This window comes from Ammospiza nelsoni, chromosome 20, assembly GCF_027579445.1.
Source record: "Ammospiza nelsoni isolate bAmmNel1 chromosome 20, bAmmNel1.pri, whole genome shotgun sequence".
Classification (NCBI taxonomy): domain Eukaryota; kingdom Metazoa; phylum Chordata; class Aves; order Passeriformes; family Passerellidae; genus Ammospiza; species Ammospiza nelsoni.
Window position 1 is genome coordinate 10229194 of NC_080652.1, and position 27567 is coordinate 10256760.

Below are 27567 nucleotides of genomic sequence, written 5' to 3' on the forward strand. Positions count from 1 at the left end.
GGAAAGGTCATGAGAGCATGAGAAAATGTGAAACTATTTCTGCTTGGAGCATGAAATGACTGGGGAGTAAATCAGTGATTCTGATGTGGAAGAGTTGTGGGTACAGCCAGGGGGATTGCTGGGCTTTATGGAAGCTTATGAATGTTTAAGCCAGAGATTCTAAGATGCAAAAAGAAATAATTTTATTCTAAGATAAGAAGCAGGGGTGGCATGGCTTCCCCTAGGCTGGAGAATGCCCTCTCTGTGTTCATTAGCTTTGCTTTCAGAGGAGTCTGCTTGTTCAGAGGGCACCAGCACCTGCCCTTAACTTCTGCCTCATGACCATTTTCATTTAAGAGTCTATTTTATTGCCTAATAGAGGTTTGGTTTTTAATTAATTTTGTGTGGTTCTGACATTGCTGTAAGGGATCAGCTGGAATTCACAGGGTCAGCAGGGCTCTGGGTGATCCATTTAATAAATGCTGGAGGTACCTGAACCCCAAAGGATGCCCTTTGGTGCCTGGTGCAATCCTGGGCCAGCTGATGGGAGCTGGAAGGGCTTTCATAACCTCTCACAGCCTCTTTGTCACTGGAAATCAGACATTGTGGCATCTCTGCTTCCCACTCAAAGTTCTTCACGCCTTGTGAAGAGGAAAGTTGGCTCAGCTCAGTGTTTATTATTTTCTGTCGCTGTCTATTCCGCTTTTTAAAGTGCCTCTATTCCCTTCTAAATCCCCATTTGGATTCAGACTAAAGATCCATCTTTTCTCCTGGGCTCCTGTGGCCACCCAGAGCTGTCTGAAATGTAGATTTTTCTGCAGCCTCTCCTGAGTATGTGGAATCACACAGACACTACAGATACCTGTTCTCCAGGGATTGTTCTTAATTCGTCAATGCTACCGTGAGCCACGTTAAATCACTGTCACCGCTCCTCCTCCTCTCCTCTCTCGGGTTTGTAATAAGGACTTATTAGATAATGCAGAAATTAGAGGAATAACACCTAAATTCATTAAGCAATAAAATTAATTCACGGCCTGTAATTGTAGGAGCAGGAGACCGGTAATTCCTGTTCGCTACGGTTTCACAGGAGCTCCGCCCTGGCAGCGCTGGGGCAGCGGCGGGGCCGGGCGGTGCCCGCTGGGGCCGGGCCGGGCGGTGCCCGCTGGGGCCGGGCCGGGCGGTGCCCGCTGGGGCGGGGCCGGGCGGTGCCCGCTGGGGCGGGGCCGGGCGGAGCTCAGCCCCGTGCCCGGCCCGGGAGCGGCCTGACCTGCAGGGCTGCCCGTGGCACCTCCCCACCGCCTCTGGGCTCTGGGGAACTTGGAGTTCCTGCATCACCTGCAGAGGAGCTGGTGAAGTTTTGTTGTGCTCAAAGTCTCCCTTCCATAGCCCATCCCGCGGCGGGAGCAGAGCAGGAACCTGCGCTCCTGCGTGTCCCGGTGCTGCTGCCTGCTCTGGCATTCCAGGCATTCCTCCCTCTCTCGCTGCCTCTGATGAAGTCATCACCTCTCCTTCTCTCCTTCCCGGCTCCTTCCGAGTGCCATGGCATGAGCGCTGCTCACCAGCACGGCTTCATTCTGGTGAGTTCGGGGAGAACATTTCTCCTTGCTGACTTCTCTCCCAGCGCTCAGGTCGGACCTCCCTTTGCTGTCTGGAGCTGGAGCAGGTTCTTATCAGGAGATCAACTTGCTGGGAAGTTCCTGCTTGTTGTTATTTCATCCAGCAGCCTCGCTTTGCTTTTGTTCCCGCTGTCTCTTCCACTGGCTGATCCCTGGAATTGTGCGAGGGGGGGAGTATGAGGAGAGATGAACAAACAGGAGTTAAAGTATTTTATTCTCCATAATGACAGTGTAATCCTGATGATCTCTTGGACTAGTTGGGATTCTCAGGAACAGGTAATGCAAATGGAAGAACACCTCACTAGCTAAGTGAAAAGTAAACAGTAGTAACAGCTGTTTGTGTGTTTGTTACACATAACAACCCGCTTGGAGCAGTGTCTGGGAAGTGGAGTCATAGGAGTCAGTGATGTTGGGTGGGTTAAACAAGAGTTTGGGTGCCAGGAGCTGCTCACAGCCTGTTCTGCTGCTGCCCTGGAGCCCTGGGGAGATTGCTGTGCTGCTCCATAACCATTCCACAGCGTGAAAATCAGGCATGGAAGAGTGGAGTGAGGATTAATTATTCTGTCAGTTCCAGTGCCTTGAATAAGTTAACAAACCAAATGTGTTTATTACTGTACAGAAAGAGTTTCAGGAATTCTCATAAGCCCGAGGTCCTAAATTATTGTGCAGTGTTTGCAGTGCTGTGTGTCCTCGTGGCAGTGGGATGTGTTCAACTTAAAAACCTCCTGGTGCCCTCCACAGCCAACACGTGTTGGTCCAGCTGTGTGGGGATAACCTGAGAGAGCTTTCAGGGACTTGATAATTTCAAGGAAATTTCTCTTTGAAGATCTTACTCTGCACAGGGGGAGACCAAAAACATTGCAGTCTTCTGTAAATATTTGGAAAAGCAGGAGGCCCTGTTGTTTACTTCTCTCTCTCCTGTGTTGTATAACGTGGATGAGCCCTGGGCCCTCTGTGCTATTGAGAGGTGACACAGAATTGCCCCCATGTCTGTCCAGACAGAGTTGGAAGTTCAGGAGAGCTTGGGAAGAAAAGGCCAAAATCAGACACTGAATCCGATTCCTTGAAGCTTGCTTATTTTATGCACAAGTGGGCAAATGTGACAGAAATGACAGAAAATGAGGCTGGAAGGGATTTAAGGAGGTGTGTGGTATCTGTGTGCCCCAGGAGAGGGGAGGAAAGGCAGCCCATTGTCCCTGAACCTCCCTGGCAGGGAGAGCTCTCCCTCTCTCTGTAACTGTCCATGGCAGGATGGGACTGCTTCCAGTGCCTAACCCAAATATCTTCTGCTGCAAATGAAGACATTTCTTTCTCAGCCTCTGGTGACTGTGGAGAGTTTTTATTACTGGCTTACAGTGCCCTTTTCCATGGCTCTGGGCTTGCCATGGCAGCGTGGCTGATGCCCGGCCTGGGCAGAGTGACCCAGCCTGAGATGGTGCCTCCAGCCTTGAAGAAGTAAAAAGGGCACTTAAACCTTTATAAATTCATACTGCTCACCAAGTGAATGCTGTACATTCCTGGAGTTACTAATTTACCTGTAAGCTATTTTTATTAACCTTTAAAACAAACAGCTCCCCCCATCCCCTCCAACACCCACACCCACCCCTCCTTCTGGTTATTTCTGGTTTCTTACAGAGGGTTTTGTAACATCTCTCCTGCAGTGAAACCCACAGTGCTTACACAGAGCTAAAATGAAGATTTGACTGCAAACATTTCATGAACCATAGGTTTAATAATTATAGGAGGGTTTAGGTGCTAAGCCAGCTCTGTGTTTGGTCTCGGGTCACAGTGATGTGTTTGCTGGTTCTGCTTGGGATGTATTTCAATGATGAAATAAGAAGCTAAGTTGGGGGACTGTTACCCCCATACAGTTTTTTGGGGCTGGGGAGCACATGGGGAAAGTAATTTCTTGTAGCTGCCTTTCACATAATGCCATGGTTCCTGTTTTCTAGCCAGGTGTGTCAGAAATGCTTTAAACAAGGTTCATTTTTCCGGTCATTAAGAAAATGCAAAGCAGCTTCTTCAGTTGTCATCTCAAGCTCACTGTCAAAATGCTGGAATCAAGTAGTTTCTTTATGACAGTCCAAAAACAAAAGAAGGTTCAAAGGAATGGGGTGGGAGCCTGAATCTTCTGAGAGGAGATGACACCAAAGGATTTTACTGTTTGAGATTCAAAGTGCAGCTTTCTGCAGACAAAGTGCCCCAGCTATTTGAAGGCTGGCTGGAAGCTGGGAAGGCAGAGCTGCTGCTCTGGGCTGGCTGAGTTTCACACAGGTTACGTGGCAACCAAGGAAGATGTCACCGAGCCAGCACCTCACCCCATCCATGGCTGGAATCTCAATCTGCTCTTATGGAGTGGGTTAAGACACATGTCAGGAATGGTGGGGTGGAATTGCTGGTGATAGTTGTTTCTTACAGTCAGGCTTTGGCAAGGGCAGAACCTTGCTGAGGAGACAATGGCCATGGAAATGCTTGCCTAAGGAGGACTCTGGAATGGTTTTGGGAAGGGAAGCTTGTTTCAAGGTCTGAGCATCACTGAATGGCAGCTTGGGAATAAATCTGTTTCTCTGAGTTCCATGGTGTTTTCAGAGAGGGTTTGTGAACTGAGGAAGCACCACCTTACGATGCTGCAGCTGACCTGTCCTAGCATCTTTCTAAATCTCTTCAGTGTTGAGCATAGGTGTTAATTTTACCTTTTCAGCCCCCTCCCTTGCCAGCAGGGAAGGAGGTAAGTATTCCTATCCTCTTTTTATACTTTATCAAAAGCAGGATTTTGTTATTTTTTTCCTGGTTCCAAAGCAAATTGTTGGAGGAATTAGAGAGGTAACTTCAGCATCCTGTGCCTCTAACCCCATTAGCAGTTTCCCTGAGGAGGATCAAATCCACGAGTGCACGGGTCTGTACTTTGCATATAATTCTCACTCATCTCAATGCAGTTTCTGTTTACTCATCTGCAGACTGGAAATAATGATAATGCCAACCTGTCAGGCATTATCTGAAGCTTACAGTTGTATAAAAATGCTAATTGTTGAAGGTGAAAGTCCTGCTGGTGGAATGTTGCTCCGGGCAGGGGAAATGCCTGGGGTGGGGTGGTCGCGCTGCCTCACTGGGAGGGAGACGGCACACAGTGCAGGGGCTGCTGGCACTGCTGGGCTGTCCCTGTGCTGGGTTGGTGACTGTCCCTGTGCTCTGTCCCCAGAGTCGCCCCCGGAGCGCTGCGGGCAGAGGCGCAGCATGCCCAGCGGCATCGCGGAGAAGAACCCCAGCATGGAGCCCGCGGCCACCACGCCCTTCCGCGTCACGGTCAGTGCCTGCCCCTGCACCTGGGGTCCTGAGGAGTGGCTGGGGGGAAAGGAACCTGCTCACCCTGGGAGAAGTGCTGTGTGTGACACTGCTGTGTGTGACGCTGCTGTGTGTGGCTGGCTGCTCACCCGTTTGCAGGGGATGGCTGCTGTCAGGCACTGGTAGCAGCCAGCAGCTGGCAGATGTGTCCTGGTAGAGCAGCAGGGTTTGAGTGGATCTGGAGCTTCACCTGGGAAACTTTCCTGGAGAGGTTTCCTTGGTGAGTCCTGGTGCAGTGTATTCCTAGGTGCATTTACCTGTCTGCAGCTGTACAGTGTGTGCTCACACTCCTACAGAGAGAAAATCTCCTCTGGAGGAACCTGTCATTACTCACAGGACACCTGCCAAGCTGGGATTGCCCAGAGCCTGGGATCTTGTCCCAGCAGGAGCCTGGAGCAGCCATCCATTTTTTCCATGGCTTCAATCCCTGTGCTCAGAGGTGTCACTGGTTGTTCTGTACCATGACTGCCAGAGGTCTTGGTGCTTCATGGGAAGGGCAGTGCTGTGTCATTGACAGTCAGGAGCAGGGACCCCAGGAATGGGATCTGTCAGTGCTGAGCCCTGCCTGGCGCTGCCCTGTGTCAGCACTTTGAGGAGTGAGCACAGAGTCCCCTCCCCACTCCCTGCTCGCATCAGTGTCTGGGCTGGCTCTCAGCACACACAGATATTTTTATTTTTATTCCAAGACACAAATGATCTTGCAGCAGGTTTGCTCCATGAAGGTTTTCTCTGCAGGCCACACCTTCTTTACAGACTCAGCTGCTGCTTACCAAACTCAGGGAGGCAGAACCAGAATTTCAAAGCAAAGACAATGGTGCAATCTGAAAAAGAATAATCTGAGCACACCCAGTTCACCTGGGAACATTTGCATTGGTGAATGAGTCATGATTAGCAGTTTGGACAAGTAGTTTATTTTAGTTCTAGAAATTGTTCTTCCAGCCATCAGAACCTATTGATCTCAGTGAATGAGTATCCTTGAACTCTAAACAACTACTGCTGGTTGGTGAAAACAGCAAAACATGATGGGAAAATCTGGATTCTTCACAAGACAGAGGACTTGGGAATATTTCTCATAGTGTCCCTGTAGTCAAAGAAAAGAAAAAACACTTTATTCCTTTCCAATGGCATATATCCTGCTTTTTGGGTTTTTAGAGAAGCTATTCCAGCTTTGAGCAGCTGGTGGTGGAACAGCTGATGTGGGATGCAGTTCTTTGCTTTAAGCAGCTCTGTTACTCAGTGTGGATTAAATAAGGGCAGCCATCACAGGGGTAATACATGACATTTGTCTTCTCTGAGTTCAAATCCAGCCTCATCTCATTTCTCCCCTGCGCCCCCTCTGAGTGTCACTGCATTAATATGAATGGCTTCATTAGGTACAGTTGGTGCTGCTGCCCAGCCTTCAGCAGATGTCTGACTTTAGAAATATATTCTCCCTCACCTTCCTTCATTAACCAGAGGAACATTAGCAGTCAGTCCACTCCAGCCACTGGGAATAGTAATTAGTGCCTTAGTTTAGTGGTAATGGGATTATTACTTTTGAGCCTGCTGTTGTAGGTTTGGAAATTGTAAGCTTTTCATATTTTACAGCTGATTGTTCTTCCCTGACATCTCCATCCTTCTGCTGTTGAGTCTCCAAGGGCCTGTGAAGCTCAGGAGCCATTGGTTTCAGCTATTTTGGCAGTGTTGCATTCCCAGATGCTTTCTTTCATTTCAAAACTAGAGCAAACTAGGGTGGAAATTTGGGAACTTCCCTTCCCATGCAGAAGTCTGCCAGGCAGGTTACAGATAATTTGGCATTGTGGTTTTTGAAAACAAGAGCTCCTGTAGTTTTTGAATTATAGAATATAAACCTTGAAAATCAAGTCCTGTCCTTACCCCTTCTCCTGAAAGAAATTTTTAATGAAGCTTCTTAAACTTGGAAAAATCTCCTCTAGTCCTGGTTATCTCATGCCGTACAGGAATTATTTTCCATGTAAATCCCTCCCTTCACTTCCATGCTCTCAGAGCTCTGTATGGGCTGATGCAGAATGAGAAATTGGAGGCTCCAGCCCCAGTGAGGCTGGACCTGAGCTGAGCTCCTTGTCCTGATCCTGCTCTCAGAGCCATGTTCAGATTTCAGTCCCCACTTGCAGTGGGCACATGGCAGCAGCTGCTGATGCTGCAGGGCTGGGGACACCAAAGTGTCCCTTCCCCATGGCCCTGGTTAAAGCCCTGCTTGTAGGAGAAGGCAGAGAAGCATTTTGCCCCTCTGCATTGAATCCCAATAGCTCCAGGTGTGGGATGGGTTAAAGCTGAAGTTTGTGGGGTATTTTGTCAAACTCAGGGGCCAGAAGCTGCGCTGGTCAGCTGAGTGCCAGTGAAAGCCCTCCCTGTGCCCCCTTGCAGGGAAGTGCTGCAGGGGAGGATTTGCTGAGGCTCGCTGGGAGGACTCACTCCCATCCCATCAAGCACTGCCATCTATTGACTCCTTCTGTTAGGGCCCAATTTCCTTCACTTGCTGGGAGAATATCCCAGGCCAGCAAAGCCCAAATTGCCAAAAAACTTGAGGAGGCATCTGTATTCTGTCTTTTACTAGACAGAATTTAGGATTTCTTTCTGCAGTCCTTTAATCCTCAATTCTAGCATTAATAATTTGCTTTCCAGGAGCACCAAAACCACTTCAGTGCTTCTTCTGGTTGAAGCCACATTGGCCTCAAAAATCCCCCAAAACCACAGCAAAACAGTTTTTCTTCTCCCTGTAACATGGACTTGTTTTCCTGCAGTTTTCCTGCCTGGTTGGGCTCAGTACACAGCTGAATTTGCAGTGATCCATCATAAGCTACTCTTACAGCATTCCTCCATCTATCCTGGTTTTAATCCTTGATAAATGAAGTATTAAATACTAATGGCAGTAAATGGAAACTCCTGGAGAGATGAAAGAGAAGAGCCCTTCTGCCATTCCTCTTCACTGAACATAATCCTAAATAATGGGAGCCCAGTTCAAGCTGCTGTGGACAAGATATTGAAGGATTTTTTTCCCCAAGTTTTTGCCTGTGCATAATACACTGTATTTTCTTCCCTTTTTTTTAAGCAGTCATGTGATATATATTATAATGATTTGAGAGATTCTTTGGAGAATTTATGTTCCTGTATTATGTGGAGAGTGGAATGGCACTTCCCTCAGCGTGATCACCCCTCTTTAATTGAAATGTAATTGTTTACTAAACCATTGCAGCTCAAAGGGAAAATTACTGTCATTTTGGTCTGTGGCTGCATACATTAAAGTGTCCCTTTTGCAGGGATTGAATTTTAGGAGAATAGGAACATTATCACAGATGATATATAAACATAAAGCCATTATCATTAAACTGTCAGCTGCAACTGACTTTGGGTAACCAGTGCTAGTGGCAGCAAGAAATATGGAAATTACTTGGAGAATGTGTTTGTCAGCTCAGTCACCACTTCTGCAACAGGACATGCTTGGAAGCTTTGGGGTTGTGAGCATTTCAGGGATTGGAAGCAAAATGAGGTCATTTTGCAGTTGTTTGCAGTCCCTGGTAGGATTGGCAGGAATCGGGAGGGCTCCTCTGGCCCTCGGAGGGTTTGTCAGGTACCCAGCACCAGACCCTGCACCCTGAGCATCCTCTGGGGAGGGATTCCCAGGTCGGTCCTTACCACCCTCATCTTCCAGCTGGGAAAACTGAGGGAGGGAAAACTTAGCTAACTTCAATTTGATCATTCTCCAAAGCCCAAAAATACATCCTGAGCTGAATTTCTTCATTTCTAATTCCCAATCCTGGTGTTAACCACTAGCTAAGCTATTCCTAATTACCTCTCTGAAATCCTCCTCAGTTTCAAGAGAATTAAATATTCTCCAAATTGATGCTGTAATGTGAAAATGAGTAAATGGGTTCCTGGACTCCCAAGTCCTTGTTCCTAGGGCAGAAATGCCTTGATTTTCTTACTATCTCTGCCAGCACCTCACGTTGTCAAATTTCTAATTGCTTGTTATTTAAATTAAAGCCTTCTGCCTTATTTTTCTAAGTCATCTTATTAACGTAAATCTGTGAGTATTTTTATCTTTAATTTTTGCTGTCCTTTATGAGACATGAGATAAATTCTAGTTAAGGTATGAAGGATAAATTTCATTTTGAAAAAGGGAATCTTTTTCCCTACTCAGTGCTCCCTAGCACAGGGGTTGGAAAGTGAACTGACTGTAAAGATATTTTTAATTCTTTGAGTCTGACCTTGTATCTTGAATTATTTTTTTTTAAAGTAAACCTGGAATTTCCACTTGGGGAGTACTGGAAGGCAGCATGGTCAGAGATAGGAGGGACTGTCAGATTTCAGCACAGAGCTGCAGCCCAAACCACTGAGGATTTATGATGTGCATCAAGCAGGAGACAAGAATGACAGGATAAAAGACATGGTGCTATGACCTGCTTCACTGAAAGGGGCTCAGCAAGGCAGGGTATGGATTTTTTCCCTTTTTGAACTGAGTATGTTCCAGGGAGGTCTCTGTCAGAGCCTGCAGCTGTCTGAAGGACAGTTTTAGAGAAAAGAAGAGCACAGGGCTCATCAACAGCTTAATTCCCACACTGAGGCCATTTCTCTACAGAATTGTGAGTGATCCTGCAGTAGTTTTTGTGGGGTTCTGCTTTTGATTGCTGTCACATTGGGGGGCTGGGACAGCAGAGGGTACCCAGGGCAGGGCTGGCTGTGCTGTGGGCACTGAGCAGGGGATGGGACATGACCTGGAGCCTTGTGAGGATCCTCACAGGGCCCAGGCAGGGCCCTGGGTTACCCTGCAGCTTCCACTGAGAGGGAAATGCCACAAATCACCCAATTCCTGTGCCCCAACACCACTGAAATGTGTTCTGGGCTAGGGCAGGAGCTCACATTGTTGCTTCCTGTGTGGAGCTTGGGTAGTGGATAAACAAGGAAAATTTGTGTTTCTGGGGAAGATAAAGTCAAATACTGGGTGGGAAAGGGGAAAACAAATGTTTCAGGAAGCTGCCTGGCTCTGCAGAGCATCCGGATTGGCACAATTCCATTGGTTTTGTTCAGCTCCTCCAGATGTTTACACTTTCTCAGCCTCTGAGGATGCTGCACTGATCCCTGTGGGCTGTGTGAAACCCATGACTCCAGCAGGGCTCAGGATCCCAGGGGAACAGCAGCAAATCCTTGGAGTGGGACAGATTCCTTGTGCCAGGGATGAGAAGGGAAGGAGTGAGAAAGCAGCTCCAAACTCCCCAGAAAGCCTGAGCAAGTTTTTGTGGGATAAACCTGTGTTGTTCTCCTGATTTCATGGCTCTCCTCAGATCCCTCCATTCCTCCACTCCTGGGGAAGCAGTGGTGTAGCCAGATGAGAAACACCAACAGCTCCTCTGTGTTTTCATGGAGAGAGCCCATGGGAGGAATATTTAACATTTAGGCAGTAAGTAGGACTAATAGGAAATGCTAATTCACATTTCATTCTTTTGATCAGTGTATATTGAATGATAATTACAGTGATAGTACTTGGCACTTCTGTAGCACCTTTCATCTGGAGCTGTTAAAGTGTTCTGCCAGTGTGAATGAATTCAGGCTTGCAGGCACTGGGGGGTTGCAATTTACCATAATGCCTCAAAATAAATGGGAAACTGAGGCCTGGGAGGATGACACCACTTTCCACATCATTCAAAATCTGTGTGAAGCAGCTGGGGCTGTGTAGTTCTGCTGCTGGTCATCTCATAAGAGACAAAACCAACTCAAGGCATCACTATAAATGGGGAAAGTGGTTTAAACCAGCCAGGTGACTGCCCTTTACTCTCTAAAACATGTTTGTTTGGCATTTTAACAATTCAGTGTACACTTGGGTGCTCTGGTGTATTTTTGTTTGAATTCCCCTCACAAAGACAGAGAAACCATCTCAGATTCTCCCTGCATTTTTCAGCAACATACTTGGATCCATCTCCATTCTTTAGAGACATCTCCTAAGGATGATTTGAACAGAAATGTTCTTTTCAAAGCAACTACAGGAAAACATTTGATATTGTTTCAGTCTCTTCCCAGGAAGCCCAAGTGCAAACAGCCTGGACTAATTGATAGGCTGTAGGGAGGCAAATGGACCTGACTGGTTTCATTTCTGTGGAGTGAATGAGAGGCAGAAGGTAAACAAACAAAAGCTCCAATTTGTTTAAACCTCTGGGCACTGAAAGCTCTCACATTGCTGGTAGCACAGAGAAAAGAGGGCCATTAGAATATCCAACATGACAGTGTCCCTTTAATTTGTTTCTGGGTCACAGATAAAGAATTGTCCTGCAGATATGAAAGGTAGGATAATAAACACATTCCATTCTCCCTTTCAGTAGCACTGCCATTGTGCTTTCAGAAAACAAGCTAGAGTGGAAGGCATTATCTGAATCTCCTGGAGACTGGAAGATGAGTGCCCATTGCATCAGGACCTTCATCTCTGAACTTCCATTGGGGATTTGTATTGCTTTAGCTCAGGGATATTCAGTATTTGCTTAAATGCTGAATTCATTGCACTGGAATTCATAGAAATGTGTGTCATTGCCACAGTCACCCTGAACAGTTTTCAATACATTTCTCCCAAGTTTTGTTTCTGAGACAGATTTTTTCTCTAGTTTAGACTAGACACTTCTCCTTAATTGCCAGAATTCATTTTGAGCTATAATTCCTTGTTCTTTCACTGCAGTTGGTTCACATGGCACCTGTGGACTTGGGTAATAATGAGGGTGCTGTGACAGGAAGCCATGGGAGAGATGCCCCAAACCAGCAGTGATCTTGTCTGTGTTGTCACCCGTGGAAGTGGCTGAGCTCTGACAGACATGGAGGAGCTCATGGCCTTTGACTGGATTGTTTGGAAGTTGTTTGGAGGTTTCTTTTCCCCTACATTGCAGCCTCGTGTGAGGCAGTTTGTCCAGGTGGTGCCACTGTTGTTCCAAGCCCCGCGCAGCTGGGTCTGCTCCCTGCTCCCCTGGTGGCTGCCCGGGCCCAGGACTGCGGCTGGAGATCCTGGATCCGTGGCTCTGGGTGGAGCACACTTGGGAAGATGACAATGATTTCTAGATACTTTTTTTCAAACTTTAGTTGCCATGGAAACGAGATTCCCTTTCTCCTCCATGCTGTCACTTTTCCTCAGCGCTGCACTCTGATAAGCAATAGGCTGTGTTTGTCCTCCCCACTCTCTTCTTCCCAGTGAAATTCATGGCTCAGGCATCAAGGATAATTTCAGAGAGAGTGGGAAAGCTCTGCTGCTTTTCCTCAGGTGTTCAGGTGTTCCCAGACCTGGCACTCTGCCAGAAACTTTCTTGTCTTTATCTTCCTCCATAATTACAGTGGATCATATCTTCCCTGCAACATTTTTCAAAGCACCAAGGAAATTAGCTCCAGAACTAATCATGTCTTTATTTCCTGAATGGCTCCGTGCAGTTCCCTACATGGCTCTGCAGAATGGGATTCACCCTGAGCAGTGGAACCTGTCCCTGTCCTTGTCCCTCCCTTCATTCCTGCCTCTTGCCAGGTCACCTCCATGGCATTCCCATGATGGCACAGCCTGGCTGAGTACAGAAATTTGCTTTGCATTTCCCAAGGATCCCATGGAAAAGGTGAGGAGTGATGGGTACAGGTTGCTCCTGGACAGAGGCCATTTAGACACAAGAACAAAAAAGTTTTTGCTGTTGTTAGGGGGTGGAGGAGGAGACCTTCATTTCCTTCCAAACAAGGGAGTGTCCCTGCTGGTGTGGCGCTGGCTGGGACTGAGGGACAGGGGCTGGCCCTGCCCTCGGGCCCTCCAGGAGTGAAGCCTTCCTTGATAATTAGCAACCAGGTCAGAAATAGTTGAGGAAGAAGTGAATGACACTTAAATCTGCCCTGATAGAATTGAAATTTCCTGCAGGGTGACAAAATTCTGCTTTAAAGATAGTAAATCCATTGCTAATAATTAGGCAAGAAATAGTGACTGCTAAGACCCAAAAATAGGATCTGTCACTTGCAATGTCTGTCTTATTATTTTGAGGGATAAACCAGCAGTGAACTTAATTTTTGCCTCCAGTTCCTGAAGGATATTCTTTTTGGTTTTATGTCTTTCAATGTGAGTGTTTCAAGAGAATTGTCAGTTGTGCTGCCTCGCATCACCTTCCTCAGCACCTCAGCCCAAAATCAGACACAAAATACGAGCTGAGGAGGGAAAGAAAAGGAGTAAAGGTGGAGAAAAAGAGCAGGGAGTAGTCTTGCCTTGGTTTTCATTTCTCTCTGAGCTTTCTTAATCAAAAAGCTCTCTGATCTGTGTGTTCTGAAGGATGGAGAAAGCATGAAAGCCAGGCTGGTACTCCTGGAAATATCATATGTGTGTTATATTTATCCTCCCATTGGAATTTTTCTCCCTTTTTCCAAAGCTGTAAGTAGGAGCTGAATCAAACTGAAATAATCGTTTTCATAAATTCTGAGATGAGAGTAAATGAACTTCATCTTCAGTATTTGCACAATGTCTGGGAAGTGTGTTGTCTAGGGAGGTAGATAGGGGAAATGCAGGGCTGATGTATCATCTGAATTCCAGTTGGTATTCCCCACACCTTCACAAAAGTGAGCATTTTTGTTTGATTGCAGCTGTAATTATTGCTGAATACAAATGTTCCAATTTAAGCTGCAGAAATGTGGGGAAAGTCTTTCAAGCCAAGAGCATCTGCCTGGAACATGAGTTTCATATTTGAATGAGTAACTTTTACTGCAAAATTACACAATGAATCCCTACATTCAAAAGATAATAATATTTTTTTTACTCTAAACACATCATCTACCAACTGCTTTTTAAAATTTATTGGCTTGGCAGCTGGTTTTGTAGAAAATGTGTTACTAAAAGCACACAAGGTTTGTCAGTGCAAATGAGGCAGTTGGTGTTGGTGTTCCTGCAGACTCAGAGCTGGCCATCAATGTTGTGGGGAATGGGGTTCTCCCTTCCAGGATCTGCTCAGCCCCAGAGGTTTCAGGTGAAGGTGAGCAGGGAGGACACAGCAGGACATCCATGGGCAGCTCCAAGGCCATACATCACAGTAGGGAAAGCAGGGCTAAAACACACTCATGAACCAGTTTGCTCTGCATCACACCCAAAGGTGGACTCTAAAAGGGAGCAGTAATGTAAAGAGATTTATGGAGATGGTTTTCCCCTCTCCCCTGTGTGTTTATTGCTCATCCTGGTGAGCTCTTTTTCCTGAAATAGAAGGGCACAATGGTTGCTGCCAGCTATTCCCAGACAGGTTTTGTGCCTGGTGTGATTGTCCTGAGCCCAGTGACCCACTGGAGCTGCCCCACAGAAGCGGCTCCAAAGTGCAGCTCTTGAAAGCTCCTGGGCTCCTTGGTTTGGCAAAACCCCAAGGGACCTGGCTCAGGATGTTTCAGAGTTTTGGATACACAGCCTGTCCTCTGGGGACTCCCTTGTGCCTGTCAAACAAGGAAACTGCTCCCTCCCCCTGAAATCCTCCTGCAGGTGCCAGCCTGGCTTGGTGTCCCTGGGCCAGGCTGTCCCCAGTCCTGCTGTCTTTGGGTGCATCACTGGGTTTGCTCTTCAAGGTTACTTGCGTTCTCCCTGTGTCTCTGTTTCTGCATCTTTCATCCCTGATTGCTCAATTACCCTTCTCCTACCTTCCCAAGGAATGTTTATCTGTCTTGTTGGGATGTGAAATGTTGACAGTGTGATAATTACAGAGCTGGGAACAAATAATCCAGAGTAGTGTGGGTTTGTTTTAGTAGGAGAACAAAAGAATCCAAATTGAAGAACCAAGTGATCCCTGAATAACAACTGTTGAAGTGTGGTTGTCATCTGGGCTCTTCCTGACTCTTGAATTCCTCCATCCTTTATTCATGTCCCACCTGTTCCCTGTCCATGTTCCATGGAAGTCATCAGTGCTAATGGGAGAATCCAGAGCCAGACTTCCCAAGGTTCCTGTTACTTTATCAAAGGCTGGGAAGGGAATCTTCCCAGAACAGAGAAGGAAGTGAAATTCTGCAAAGAAGCAGTTAGCTGAAAATATCAGAATGTCCAGAACTGAGAATTCTTTCTCAGGGCAGTGGGAGAAGACCCCTTGACCAAGGCAGTTTCCACAAGATAGGTAAAATGTTTATGAAAATGGAGCTCAAGCAGCAACCCTTTATTGGCCAGAGGTGGGAAAGGGATGAGATGTTTTGTGTTAATGTGTTCTGCTACTGCTGCTTCTCTGTGATTTGCTGATACTCACATGTGTGAGATTTGCCACATTCACAATTAACCCCCGGTGCCTCTCATTTGATGTAATTCCAGCTTTCCTGACCTGGCTAGACCCACGCTGTCCCCTGGGTGACCTGGGGGCCATCAGTGCATCTTCATCTGATTTTCCAGCTGGGCTGAGCGGGGTGTTTGCAATGACACTGCAGATCTGATTCATCTCTGGCCGTGGCCGGGCAGTGTTGCTAAGCAGCATTTCCAACCTGAGCTGCTTCTCCCTCTCTGGGGCTGCTGGATGGGCTGGCTCCTCACAGCCCCTTGTGGTCCTGCCTGCTGGATCTCCATGTTCATCCTCTGAGTCTGACCACAGAGAGTGGAGCAGCAGGACTGGAGTTGTTATTGCCAGTTGCCTCTGGCCATGCAGTGAGTTTGCAGCTGTTTTGTCATTCCTTTGGGGTTTAGCCTAATTCCAAGACACTTCTGTCTCAGAGGGGCTTTCCTTTCCCTTTAGGATTAGGGTGACATCAGTCAGAGCAAGTGGCGGTTCCTGCTTCTAGTGAGACATCAGGGGAGGTTTAGATGAGGTATTAGGAGAAATTTCTTCCTGGAAAGGATTGTCCAGAGCTGAAACAGCTGCCCAGGGGTTTGCCATGTAAACAGGATGCGGAGGTGTTGGTTGCTAAACTTGCAAAAGTTTCATTTCCTAAGGTTTCTGCAGGTTTCTCATAAGTTTGGGGGTGTCTTCAGCCCCAAGGTTGGCACTCTCTTGCCTCCCATGTGCCAAGTTCAAACCAGCCCCCTGCAGCCCTCAGGCATCCTGGAAATGCCATTTCTGGGGAAGGGAATCCCACAGGAACCATGGTCACCTGCACTCCATCACCCCTGGCAGGAGCAGAGCTGCAGGATGGCAAAGCAGCTTACAGCACCAAAGTTCAAATCCAAAAGAGCTGGCAGAAATAAATGATATATGAAGTGTTTGAGGGGCTAGAGACACTTCCAGCCCTGTGCCTCTAACACTGAACAAATGAAAAATATTTGATCCATAAAGGTCAGTGCTGTGCAGAAATTCCCTTCCTGCCCTGCTTCAGTCCAGGGACCAGTCAGGAGATTATTTCTATTCTTGGGCACAAATGGTGCCTAAACTCAGCCTCAGGGTTGTTTTGGGCTCTGCATTCCTGGGGTAGCTCAATGCAGTCGTGTTCTACAGAGAGAAGGGTAAAAATGAGCACTTAGATGTCTTTACCTCATAACAAATGGCATCAAATGTTCCCCAAAAAACGTTTCTCTTTTATTTTGAAAGCTGGGACTAACATTGGTAATTGTAGAAATGGGTAAACTCACTTGTTTGGAACATTTATGGCTATAAAAGGATGCTTAGTGTTGGCACAGCTCACTTGTTTCACAAATACAAATATTAATTATCCATTCAGTGGAGCCTCAATAAGAGGGTATTTCCATGTGCTGTGCAGGAACAGAAAAAAACCCCAAACTAATTCCAGAATTAAATTAAGTTTAATATAAAAAATAAAAATTGTAAATCCCAGAATGAGAATGGGTCTGGTAGAAAAGATTTACTCCCAGTTTTATACCTTATCCCTGACATAGCAGAACACATGGAGACCTGGGGTGAAAGGCTACCTTGCACACTTGTACTTTCAGCAAACACTTATTTATAGCAGTTTCCTTATGATGAGTAGTGAAAAAATTCCTGATGTCCTCTCATGTCCCCCAGAGTTGAGATTTGCTTGAACTAAAACAAAAGATGTGGAAGAACTAGAAAAATAACCCCATCTGTTCAGCAGTTCCTGTGATCTGCCTTTGTGGGGGCTGTTCTGTGTGGGTTTGGGGTGAGAGCAGAAGCCAGGTCTGGGTCTGTGCTCCTGCCTGACCATCCCAGTGCCCTCCCAGTGCCCTCCCAGTGCCCTCCCAGTGCCCTCCCAGTGCCCTCCCAGAGCCCCAGGCCAGACCCTCACTCTGCCCCAGCCTCCCCCTGTTTTCCTGGCTTAGAGAACATGGGGAGCTGCCAGGACTCTTCCAAAGAAAGCTGCTCGTGAGGCATCCAGCCTGATTTATTGATATATCATTTTTAAAATTTCATCTCTATTGTGTTTCCATGGTGCTGAATTTTTACCTTTATAACTTTATCCTGTGGGTTCTCTGTGAGCGAACATTATTGGTGTGGGAGTCAGCTCCAGACACAAGCCTTGCATCATTACTTTATGTTTAATAAAACAGGAGCTCCAGATTTTGCTGTCATTAACACTCTGCTCAGTTTTGTCCCCCTCCCTTTTTCTCTCTCCTTTCTAGTTTTTTTTTTTGTGTTGCCCCAGGGCGTGTGGAATTCTACAGTTCCTGCATCTCAAAGGCATATGGTGCTGATGGGTTTGCACATATGCTTTAAAAGTATTATAATACCAAAAATATTCAAACATTATAATAGAATATAGGATTATTTCCAGGTTCTAGAGTAATTGAAAATGCCAAATTTGATAAGGAAGAAAAATTTAAATGAGAGTCCCGCCTTCCTCAGTCTGCAGTTAGATGATGGCATTGGATTTTGGGTTTGTCAAATATGTAAGAAAAGTCCAAATCAGAGCAGATTTAATTGTGCTGTTTTGAATTGTGCCATCCTGTTTTAGCTGAAGTTGCTGTGATTGTGATTAAGCCATTCCTCAAAAGGATTTGTTTTGTTTTCTTCTGCCTTCGTTCTTTGTGTCTTATTATGACTTCAGTCAGCTCTTGTGATTAGAGCGATTGTACTCCGGGCTCGGAGATGTCAGAGGCAAAGCAGCAGAAACAAGGCAAGAAAAGCAACGCCCTTGCCCTTGACAAGTGAAATCAGTGCTCCCTGGGAGCTCTGTGTGCTCCAGAGAAGCTGAGCTGCCCCAGGATCCACGGCAGTGTCCCAGGGACACCCCCAGGACGGGCTGGGAGCGCCCTGGGGCAGTGGGAGCTGTCCCTGCCATGGCAGGGGTGGCACTGGATGCTCTTGAAGGTCCTCCCAAGCCAAACCACTCTGTGATTCTGTGGTTCATGCCTTTTTCTTGCCAGGCCTGATGAGTTCTGTGCCACGTTGCTCTGTGGGCTTTCAGGGATTGCATGGGGCCATACTTTTGCCCACAATGATTGTCTCTAAAGAGCCTAAAAGATCTCCTCTGGCTCAGACCTTAGGCTGTGCAGGGATGAATTTATATAGCTGGTACCTCTGCTTCCATTGTAATAGATATTTCAAGATTTATTCTAGCTGAAGGGATTCTTGGGCTCTGCAGATTTCTATTTTTTGTCATTTCATAGAGACTATTAACTTCTGAATGAAACCTTTCTCAGTTACTAGTTTAATCTTTGCTATGATATTTTTTCTGGTGGTGAATTCTGCCCACACACAGGAAGACACAATTCTGCCCTAGACAGCTCTCAATATAAACTTAAAAGTGTATAAAGAACATGCATGCAAAGGGCAGCACTTTAATTGCTGGAACTGCCAAGAATGCAGCTCAGCTAGAGGAGCAGGCAATGCTCAGAGGGTGGGATTAGCCTTGTTTGTCTGGAGATCAGAATCAAATGTTGTTTAAAATCTTAAATGAAGAAGAAATGGATCATGTCCTTATGATCTCACTAGGAAAGCTCGGCGGTCACACCCCAGGTCAGAATCTCTCTCTTGTATTTTCACAGACAAACTTCTGTCTTTTTTTCTTACCCCACCTAAAAATTACAGAAGGTATTCATTCACACATTAGGCTTTCTGATCTCTGGTGTGCACTATGGAGGTGCAAAGTATCACTATAGCAGCATAATTTATCAGCATTAAAATCTCTGACATCTCATTCTCCCAAGGAAGCTGGCACTGAAAATGGAAAATGGCTCCGTGTGATCTCCTTCTGGTGGCAACAAATGTAAAAACAATGGCAAACAGAAGTAATGTCTCGCTATAACCCTAAATTCTAATTTCCAAATCCTGCATGAATCATGGAACAGTTGTGGAGATGTGGAATACACAATTGAGGGGAAAATGTCAGCATTGGTTGTGGAAGTCATTTGGGTTTTTCCTTATCAATGCCCTGTCCAGATCTGAGAGCTATCCCTGGATTGAAGAAGGGGCTTGATAAAATGAGGACATATTTGTGGGTGGGCTGGCAGTGGTGAAGGAACCCCAATCTCTCATTCCTGGGCCAGAACCTTCTCACCAGCAGAGTTTAGGGCAGTATCAGGTGTTTGGCCAGTTGTGTACTTTGAATTTTCCCTTCACAGCAAATATTGGCCAGTGTCCATAGCAGGCAGCCAGGGCCTGGTCCAGTCAGAGGAACAAGAGCATGGGGAGTTGATAGGGTGAGTGTGGGGCTGATACCACGGTGATACAAACAGTGTGGGGCTGATACTGCACTGATACCATGAGTGTGGGGCTGATACCACGCTGATACCGTGAGTAGGAGGCTGGCTAAGGTCTGAGTACTGAGGGAAATATCTTAACAATGCTCTAGATAATGCAAATCGTCAAATTTGCTTTTCACAGCCATGTTTCTCTGTACTATAAAATTCTCTACAGGTATTTCTCAGGGACAGAACCCTTTTGAAAAGGCCTTTGTTATCTCCCACGTTGGCTTTGTGCAGTATGACAGAGTGTACAATGTGATGGCCCGTGTGTTATAACTCCTGCTATTTCAGTCATGCAAATAGCTCCGGGAGAAATATTCAGTCCACACAGATGCATGTTACATAGCTCGTTTGTAAGTAAAGTGGCACTTGATAAATGTGAAACACCTTTGGTTATCTAGATGTTTGAAATTCTTGGTGCACTTACGAACAGGGAAGTCACTTCCATAATAAGAGCCACACAGAGTGCCCAGGGAGATTTTGCAGCTTGAGAAAGACATAATGTGAGCCGTGAATACCCGAGGTGCGGAAGGAGTGTTTAAATGGCATGAACAAATGACAGGCTCCATAGAAGTTAGACTGTGATTATCGCCCTGCAAGACGTATTAAAGGTATTCATTTGTAAAAGTGAGCTGCTAAGGATCCATTCCTGTGTGCTGAGTGGAGAAACTCCCGAGGCTCCTGCCTGGAGCAGGGGGTGCGCTGTGGGCACGGCTGGGATGCTGCTCTGGTACTCACACGTGTCAGGAGCTGGGCTTGTCTCCCCCTTTCCCGGGGCTGGGGAAGGGAAGTGGTGTGTGCAGAACCTCAGTTCTGCGGGGATTTGCTGAGCTGTTCGTGTGAAGCTGATCTGTTTCTTTAGTGTGATGGTCCAGAGAAGGAACACGCCTTCAGGCTTCACCCCAAAATCCTGGTTTCTCTTTAAAATGCCCCCCACTTTCCCTGGCCAAAGTGCTTGACCCTCTCGCACCATTCTCATACACTGTAGATGCCGGCCAGCACAGTAGTACAACGCTTTTATTGCCTTATTTAGCGGAGAGATTAAATGTAACGTTCAGATTATGTAGAACATTAACTCCTAACAATAAGCAAATAACACATTAGAAGCTTTGCTATTAAAACGTTTGCTGCTGGCTCTGCCGTGGAGCTCTCCAAGAGCCGTGACTTGTGTTCCGCGAGGGAGGAGAAGAAGGAACGAGCCGGGGTCTCTCCTGGAAGGTGGTGCCGGTGCCCCGAGCGCACGGGCGCGGTTCGGACGGGCTCTATGGAGCTCCATCGGTGTCAGCGCCGCAGCTGAGCCCGGCTGTGCCGGCCACGGCCGCGGGCCCGGGGGGCTCGGGGCAGGCGCCGGGGCTCGCCCTGCCCGCGTGCCCGCCGTGGGTGGCGCCTGGGCCGGGGCCGCGGGCAGCCCCCGCTCCCGCCAGAGCCGCCGCGCGCCGGGCTCGGCTTTCAGACGGGTTTATGGGAGCTGATGGTTGCCGGGGCAACGGAGGCTTCGGGGAGTCTGGCGCGCCGCAGCCCGGCCGGCCCCGCCGGCGGCAGATGTTGGCTGACGCCGGGCGCTGCCAGCGCCGCTCATGCGGGAGCTGCCCAGCACGCCGTGCCCGCCGCTCGGGCGGCTCCGCTCCCGCTCCCCTCGCCTTGTAATTTAGTATTCTTGTCTCACCCCACAGGGGTTCCTCAGCCGTCGGCTCAAAGGCTCCATCAAAAGGACAAAGAGCCAACCGAAGCTCGATAGGAACAGCAGCTTCCGGCACATTTTACCTGGCTTCAGGAGCGTGGACCATGAAAGGTAAGGGCACGTTTCGCGGAGGGTGTGGGAGAGAGGAGAATATTGATTTTTCCAGCTCTTGTTAAGATCTTGCTTATCTTATTCAGAGCGAGGGCTGCGTCTCTGATAGAAGTAGACTTGGTTAATTGCAAGAGGGGTAGTTTTAATTTGTTGTTGAGGGTACGGTGAAAGCTCTCCCTTTTTAGGGTAAATTCCAGGTGCAGAGAAGCCTGACTGCTCTGCTTTCTTTTCCCCAATATAAATCCTGAATTGAGGCACCAGCGTATAAATAGCACCGAGATGCAGCAGCCAGAGCCGACTGATGCAGGTGAGGGAGGGAGGGGAGGGATGCTCCCGCACTGGACTGCGCCCATCACAACTGGGTTACACACGGTAGGAACAATACCGTGGAACAATAACAACCATAATCTCCCCAAATCCCCGTCTCCCCTCACACACATCCGTCTCCATCCCGCCTTGGCTGCCGTCATTACACCGAGATGGAGCCTCGGCTGTGGCCGGAGCTGCTGCTCCTGCCCGAGCCATGACAGGAGCTCAGCCCAGGAGGAATGTGTTGCAGGGAATGTGCAGATGGATCTGATAAAGCATTTCACGTGGGATGGGCAGTATTGGAGCAAATTGCGAGTAAAATAGAAGAGAAATGAGATCTTTGAGATTCTTCAGCTGGTTAGAAAGTAGAACAGCTCTTTAGTGGATTTGTGTGCATTTATGTCTGTGTAGATAATGTTAGTGTGAGCATGAGACACGCACCGTTCAAGGTAAATTCGTGTTTAAATTCACATGCAGATCAAGGTCATGGTTGGGGAAGACAGATTCCTTTACCAACCACAAAACAGTGGTTTGCTTCCAAAAGGAAAATCTTTCAACCTTACACAAATCACTCTGGGGACTGACAGAAATACTGAAGCGCTAGGAAAAGTCTGTCTGAAAATTCCTTCAGGCTGGACATACCCAGTTCAGAGCAGAGCAGTTTAATACACCAGGATGGTACTTGAGAACCCACTGAGTAAATGCTTCACTTTGAAAAGCAATGACAACTTACTTTGTTTTAGCTGTACTTAATCATTGCAGGGGCCATGAGCTTTTGAAGCTCGCAAACAACAATTGTCAATCTGGATTTTTCCTAAACTGACCTATTGCAGCCTCCTAAGCTTTTCCCTTCTGGATTCTGCAGGTGAAATGATTGTGCTGGTTAGTGCTGAGTAAGATTTCAGGGATTACTGGCTGGGCAGACAGAGTTGTGTGATTCCTGTGCTGCAGTTTTCCCAAACGCTCGAAGTAGGGCACTGTGTTCCAGAGGGAAGTGAGCGGAGCCGGGTGCCGGGAACGTGCCCACGGTGCTGCTGAGTGCTCCAGGAACAGGCAGATTAGGCAAGGCTTCCCTTCGACCTGGGTGAGATTTGTTTCGTTTGTGACTTGGCAGGGTAGGACACGGGAATTAACTGTTCTGGCCAGCCCTGCAGCCAGAGTCATTTCCCAAATTAAGCCTTGTAATTTCCTTGCCCTCCCAGCACAGCAGCCCGGGGGCTGGCTGGGCTTCCCGAGACCCAGATGTACTGCAAGTTGTCCTTAAAGAGGCTCGGGAATCCTGGAGTGCATTTGCAGTGTAGAGCTTAAAGGGTGGATTAGAGCAGAGATGGCACTTGGCAGCCTTGAATAACCAAGGATTTGCTTATATGAGTATGAGAAACTGAAAATGAATTATGCCTCTCATGCCCGAGACTAGACCTTCTGTTAGGAAGGCATCTCTCAAAAATGCACTTCCTCTGTGATTCACAGACATCCCTGAGCTGCAGGACACTGGGACTCAGAGCTCCTGACAGCAGGCTCTGAGTCCCTCGCTGCCATGGCAGTGTCAGATCTGTCAGGTGAGCAGGAGTCCTCTGCAGGAGAGCTTGGCCTTGGGGACTGTTGCTCTCAGAGAGGTGAAAGCAAAGCAGCAGCTGGGCCTCTCAGTCATGCAGTGAGGCTTTGGTTACAGAAGATAATTTTATCTTTCTGAACATTCCCATCCCATTGTATGTGCACAATGTATATGAAAGAGCTCGGGTCTCTCAGATTATTCTCATGCATTTGCTGCTGTGCTTTTCTTGCTTGTAATCCAAGAACTGTTTCAGAGAAGCTTTTGGTATTGGAATATTCACCTCTTAAATATTTGATTCTTGACTCCATCTTGTATGGAAGCTGATTGTTCAGGAACCACTCCTCTGCTCTGGAAGTCACCATTATAACAGTGCTCTGTTCTGGAGCGTGGGCCAATTTTTGTGGGAATGCCACAGCAAAATGAATAGTGCAGTAAATTCAGTCAAAACACTCCAGGTTGAAATATTAAGCTACAGTAGATCCTAAATGTTTCTGTTACTTGGCTTCTTTGTATCTAAATTGGGACTGTTCCTGCCTCTTAGTTCCTTTTTTTCCCCTTCTTGCATGTCCTGTTTCTCTTGCAGATGAATATTTGAAATACATGAACTGTGCACATGCATGTTCAGGCAGATAATGACACGGATGTGGTTTGTGTGTGGGGCAGAGAATGTAAACAAATATGTTTCATTAAATTACTGTGGGGTTCACAGGGATGCATTTGGCCAAATTTTGCCAGTCTTGTGCATACTGTTTTTTTTCCTGTTACAGTAACAGTACTACCATTACTGATAGTCAAAGAAGCAAAATCACAGCAAGTGTAACTCACCTTCTGTATGAGGGGTGCATTAATATTGTACAATCAGAATATGTAAATATGGGATCTAAAGGAGGATTGTGGAATGAGTGTTCTTTCAATTTGCTGGCTGGTTATATTGCTTGTTAGAGCTTAAAAGGGTTCCAAGAAGTGGCTTTTTGCTAACAATGTCTCCTGCCTCCTGATTTATTGCAGCAGCTCACTAAGTTTTTATCGTGGAGCTCTGAATGCTTGGCTTTGTAGTGGCCTCTGGAATCAGCCACAAATCAAGCATTTGGCAGATGGATTTTTCTTAATTGGACCCACATTTCTCCTACAAATTTTGTGATGGAGAAAATTTCTGGGTTGGCCATGGAGCACAGGGCATAGAGCCAGAGAAGGGAGAGAAGGTTGTTGTGCTGCAGTTGTTAATTATTGGTGGGGGTGTATTGCTGGTGATTTTCTGGTAGTGGCAAAGGTGATTTTATATCAGCAGTGAGAGAACAGGGCCACAGTAACACTGTGTGGACAAGTGCATTCAGATTGCCTTGATTTGGTGAAAAATGGATACTCTGGGTAACTCTGTGTTCTGATGGAATCCCTGAACTGATCATTGCTGGAGACCCTTTCTTCAGTGCACCTAGAATCCATTTAATGCTACTCTGGAGTACCAACATTTGTGATTATTTTGCAAGGTTTTTGTTTTTTATAATTCCAGGAGATAACATTCTATTTAAGCTTTTATTGGCACTACAAAAGCCTGAGCATATGGTTGATTGTTAAATGAGCCTCAGCCTTGGAAGGGGTACAGCCCTGCATTAATAACAGCAGCAACTTGCACTACTGAGACTTCCTCTTTAAACTCCTTTTTGTCTTTAGCCCATCCAAAATTTTGACTTCTAATCCCCAGAGGGAAGAGGAATTATACAAGTCATACTGCAACACATTTAGTTTCTACTCTCATGCCCATGCTGTCTGTTGTAGAAGCTTTCCATGTGCACAGAGCTTATTTTGGTGCACCAGGAGCTGATGCTGCTCCTGCAGCAAACTTAGTTTGGGAGTTCTTGGAGATCTAATTTGTTTATTCCCAACAAACCTGATATGCCAAACATTTTTAAACAGGATGAAATTGGTTAAGTTTGCTGAGAATCTGGTGATTGCTGCATGGTGAAGGATGAAGTTGCTCTATTTCCTCTGGAACTGGAAAGAGGAATGACTCACCCTGCAGAAGCAGGGCACTGGCAGACCCCAGAACCACAGAGGGCTTTCAGATCTGTGTGAACAGTGCTGGAGAGCTGCTGCCTCAATGGTGTTATCCAGGGAAACTGGCGGAGCAGGGAAACCCACACCAGAGGGAACCCCCAGCAGGGTGGCACTGACACCTCACTGCAGACAGTGTAATGGCTCTGGGTGTAATGAAGGTGTTGAGGGAACACTGTGCAGTTTGTGTGGGGGAACCATCCAGCCCCAAACCAGATGTTTTATTCTGAAATGCAGAATAAAACATCTTGCACAGCCAGGCACATCCAGCAGTGCCTCGTGTGACACTCCGTGTCATTCATGCCAAGGGTGGTGCCTGTCCCCACTCCCCCCACATCAGGGAACAGATTTCAGCAGAAAAATCAAGATTCAAGGGGAGTCTCAGAATTCAGACTGGCCTCATGCAGTACCTGCTTTTATACCAAGGCTGCTTTGTCCTGGAATAAGCAAATCAGCCTTTTAATGGGGTTCCTTTGCAAAATATTTCTTGAACCAGAAAGTTAATTACTGATCTCTAATTAGTGGCTGTGTTAAGAGGCTGGAGTAAAATCAGAGAGAGCTGCTTTGAAGGGAAGATGCAGGAAGAAATTACCATTTCTCTCCATAAACTGTGATGTTCCTCATCTTCTTCTCATGGTATCAGGAGGTTTAGACATTTTAAAAAGGAGAATGTTGTTAATGGAAAGAGGGCATTTTGAAAGGAAGGCATTGAAAGAATCATAATAACTCTAAGGGAGACAGAGATGGATTGAAAGCAATGTGGGGCCTTTCAGCTTCTCCCAAGGCAGCAGCAAGGTCCCTGTTCCTCCTGTAAATTTGACTTTTGCAGATACCTGTGAACTTGTATCAGAGGCTGCCTGAGGTAGATGCATTCCCATTCTCAAGGGATACAGAAACACTTTCCCTTATCCTACACATCCAAACCAGCTTCCTGATTGAACAGGGGGTCATGCCTAAAGCTTTCACTAAAGACTGCATTAGCTCCTGGTAATTCTTCAAGTCATAACAAACGTCAGGGGAAGGGCTAAGAGGCTGGAATGATTTTCATAGAATCATGGCAGAATTTTCACAGGTTTTTCCCCAGTTCTGCTTCCTGCCAGCCCCGTGCCCCACGGGGCGCAGCCGGCGCCTTGACTCGACTCGGAGCCACGGAGCAGAATTAGAAAATCCTTCCTGCTCGGGCATATGCAGCACTGCTGGGATAATTGGCTTCATGCATCTTACAATTAGCTTGCAAAAATATGTTTTGCATCCCTGACCTTTTCTCTATACGCAAGACCATTGTTTCCCTGTCCTGCTTAATTACAAAATAGAGCCTTGTGTGAGGAGGGAGATGACATCGTTGGATCGTCGGCTCTAATTTGACGAGACATCGTAATGGGGAGTTTTCATACTGAGGGCACAGAATTAGTGTAGCGTGAAGCCACATTTCTGCAAACCTACTAAATAAGGAGAAGTTAATTTTCTGCTCTATCTTTTTGACATTTGTAATCAAAGCATTGTATTCCAGCTGCAGATGGTTAGCACGTGAGGGATGTTTGGGAAACGCCGACAATCGCGAGCCATTGTCTGCGCGGCCGAGGATCAGGTTGATTAATGGATACAAGGATGCTCGCTTTCATTTTGCTGCTCTCCCAGCCTGAATGCACTTTATTGACTCGTGTGGCCACTGCCTGGAGCTGGGATGTGCTGCTGCAGCAGTGCACACCTCAGGGGTACAAGCAGGGAGCTGTGCTCGTGTCCCTGGAGCACAGACTGAGCCAGGGTGACAGTTGCACTGAGCTGTGGCCCGTGGTGGCGTGATACTCTTCAGGTGGAAGGCAGATACTGCTACTCCATTGCATCAACATTTTGTTTCCAAACAGACCATTTATTCTGACTTTGCCCTGGTGAGGTTTTCATGTGCATGAATTTCAGTGCAATTACATTAGCATTACTCTTCATGTCAATAACCTCAAAGGAAAAAAAGAGAAAGAAAATGCCATCACTGCAGCTTTTCTACCAGAGGATGCTTTCTATTCCTTCTAGACTCTTCTCTGCTTTTCTAATTATCATCTGTTTACAGTAGATACTGAGATACTTCTATCCCAGGCTTAAAACATCCCCCTGCCGTGGGCAGGGACACCTCCCACAGCCCTGAGCAACCTGGTCAGGGATGAGCTTTAGGGTCTCTTCCAACCCAAACCAGTCTGGGGTTCTATGATTCTGGCATGCAGTGAAAACTGTTCCTGATGAAACTATCACTCTTACACTGAGAGGAGCAGTCCTGCTCTCCCCAGCCCCTTGCCCCCTCCCCATATGTTCCCCTTCCCATCACACAATTTCAGGAAGGGCAGCAAGTGGGTTTAATGGGAAATGATTATTTAAG

At 46.9% G+C, this 27567-nt stretch overlaps 1 protein-coding gene across 4 annotated transcripts in view; it reads left to right on the forward strand.

Moving 5' to 3' along the window:
* DAB2IP (DAB2 interacting protein) overlaps window positions 1–27567 on the forward strand; it is a 154714-nt gene that overhangs the window by 39946 nt on the left and 87201 nt on the right. For all 4 annotated transcript variants that reach the window (XM_059486171.1, XM_059486172.1, XM_059486169.1 and 1 more), the window contains exons 2-3: window positions 4795–4898; window positions 21165–21283. In XM_059486171.1, the coding sequence (XP_059342154.1) occupies window positions 4795–4898; window positions 21165–21283 (223 nt within the window). The remainder of the gene's footprint in view (window positions 1–4794; window positions 4899–21164; window positions 21284–27567) is intronic.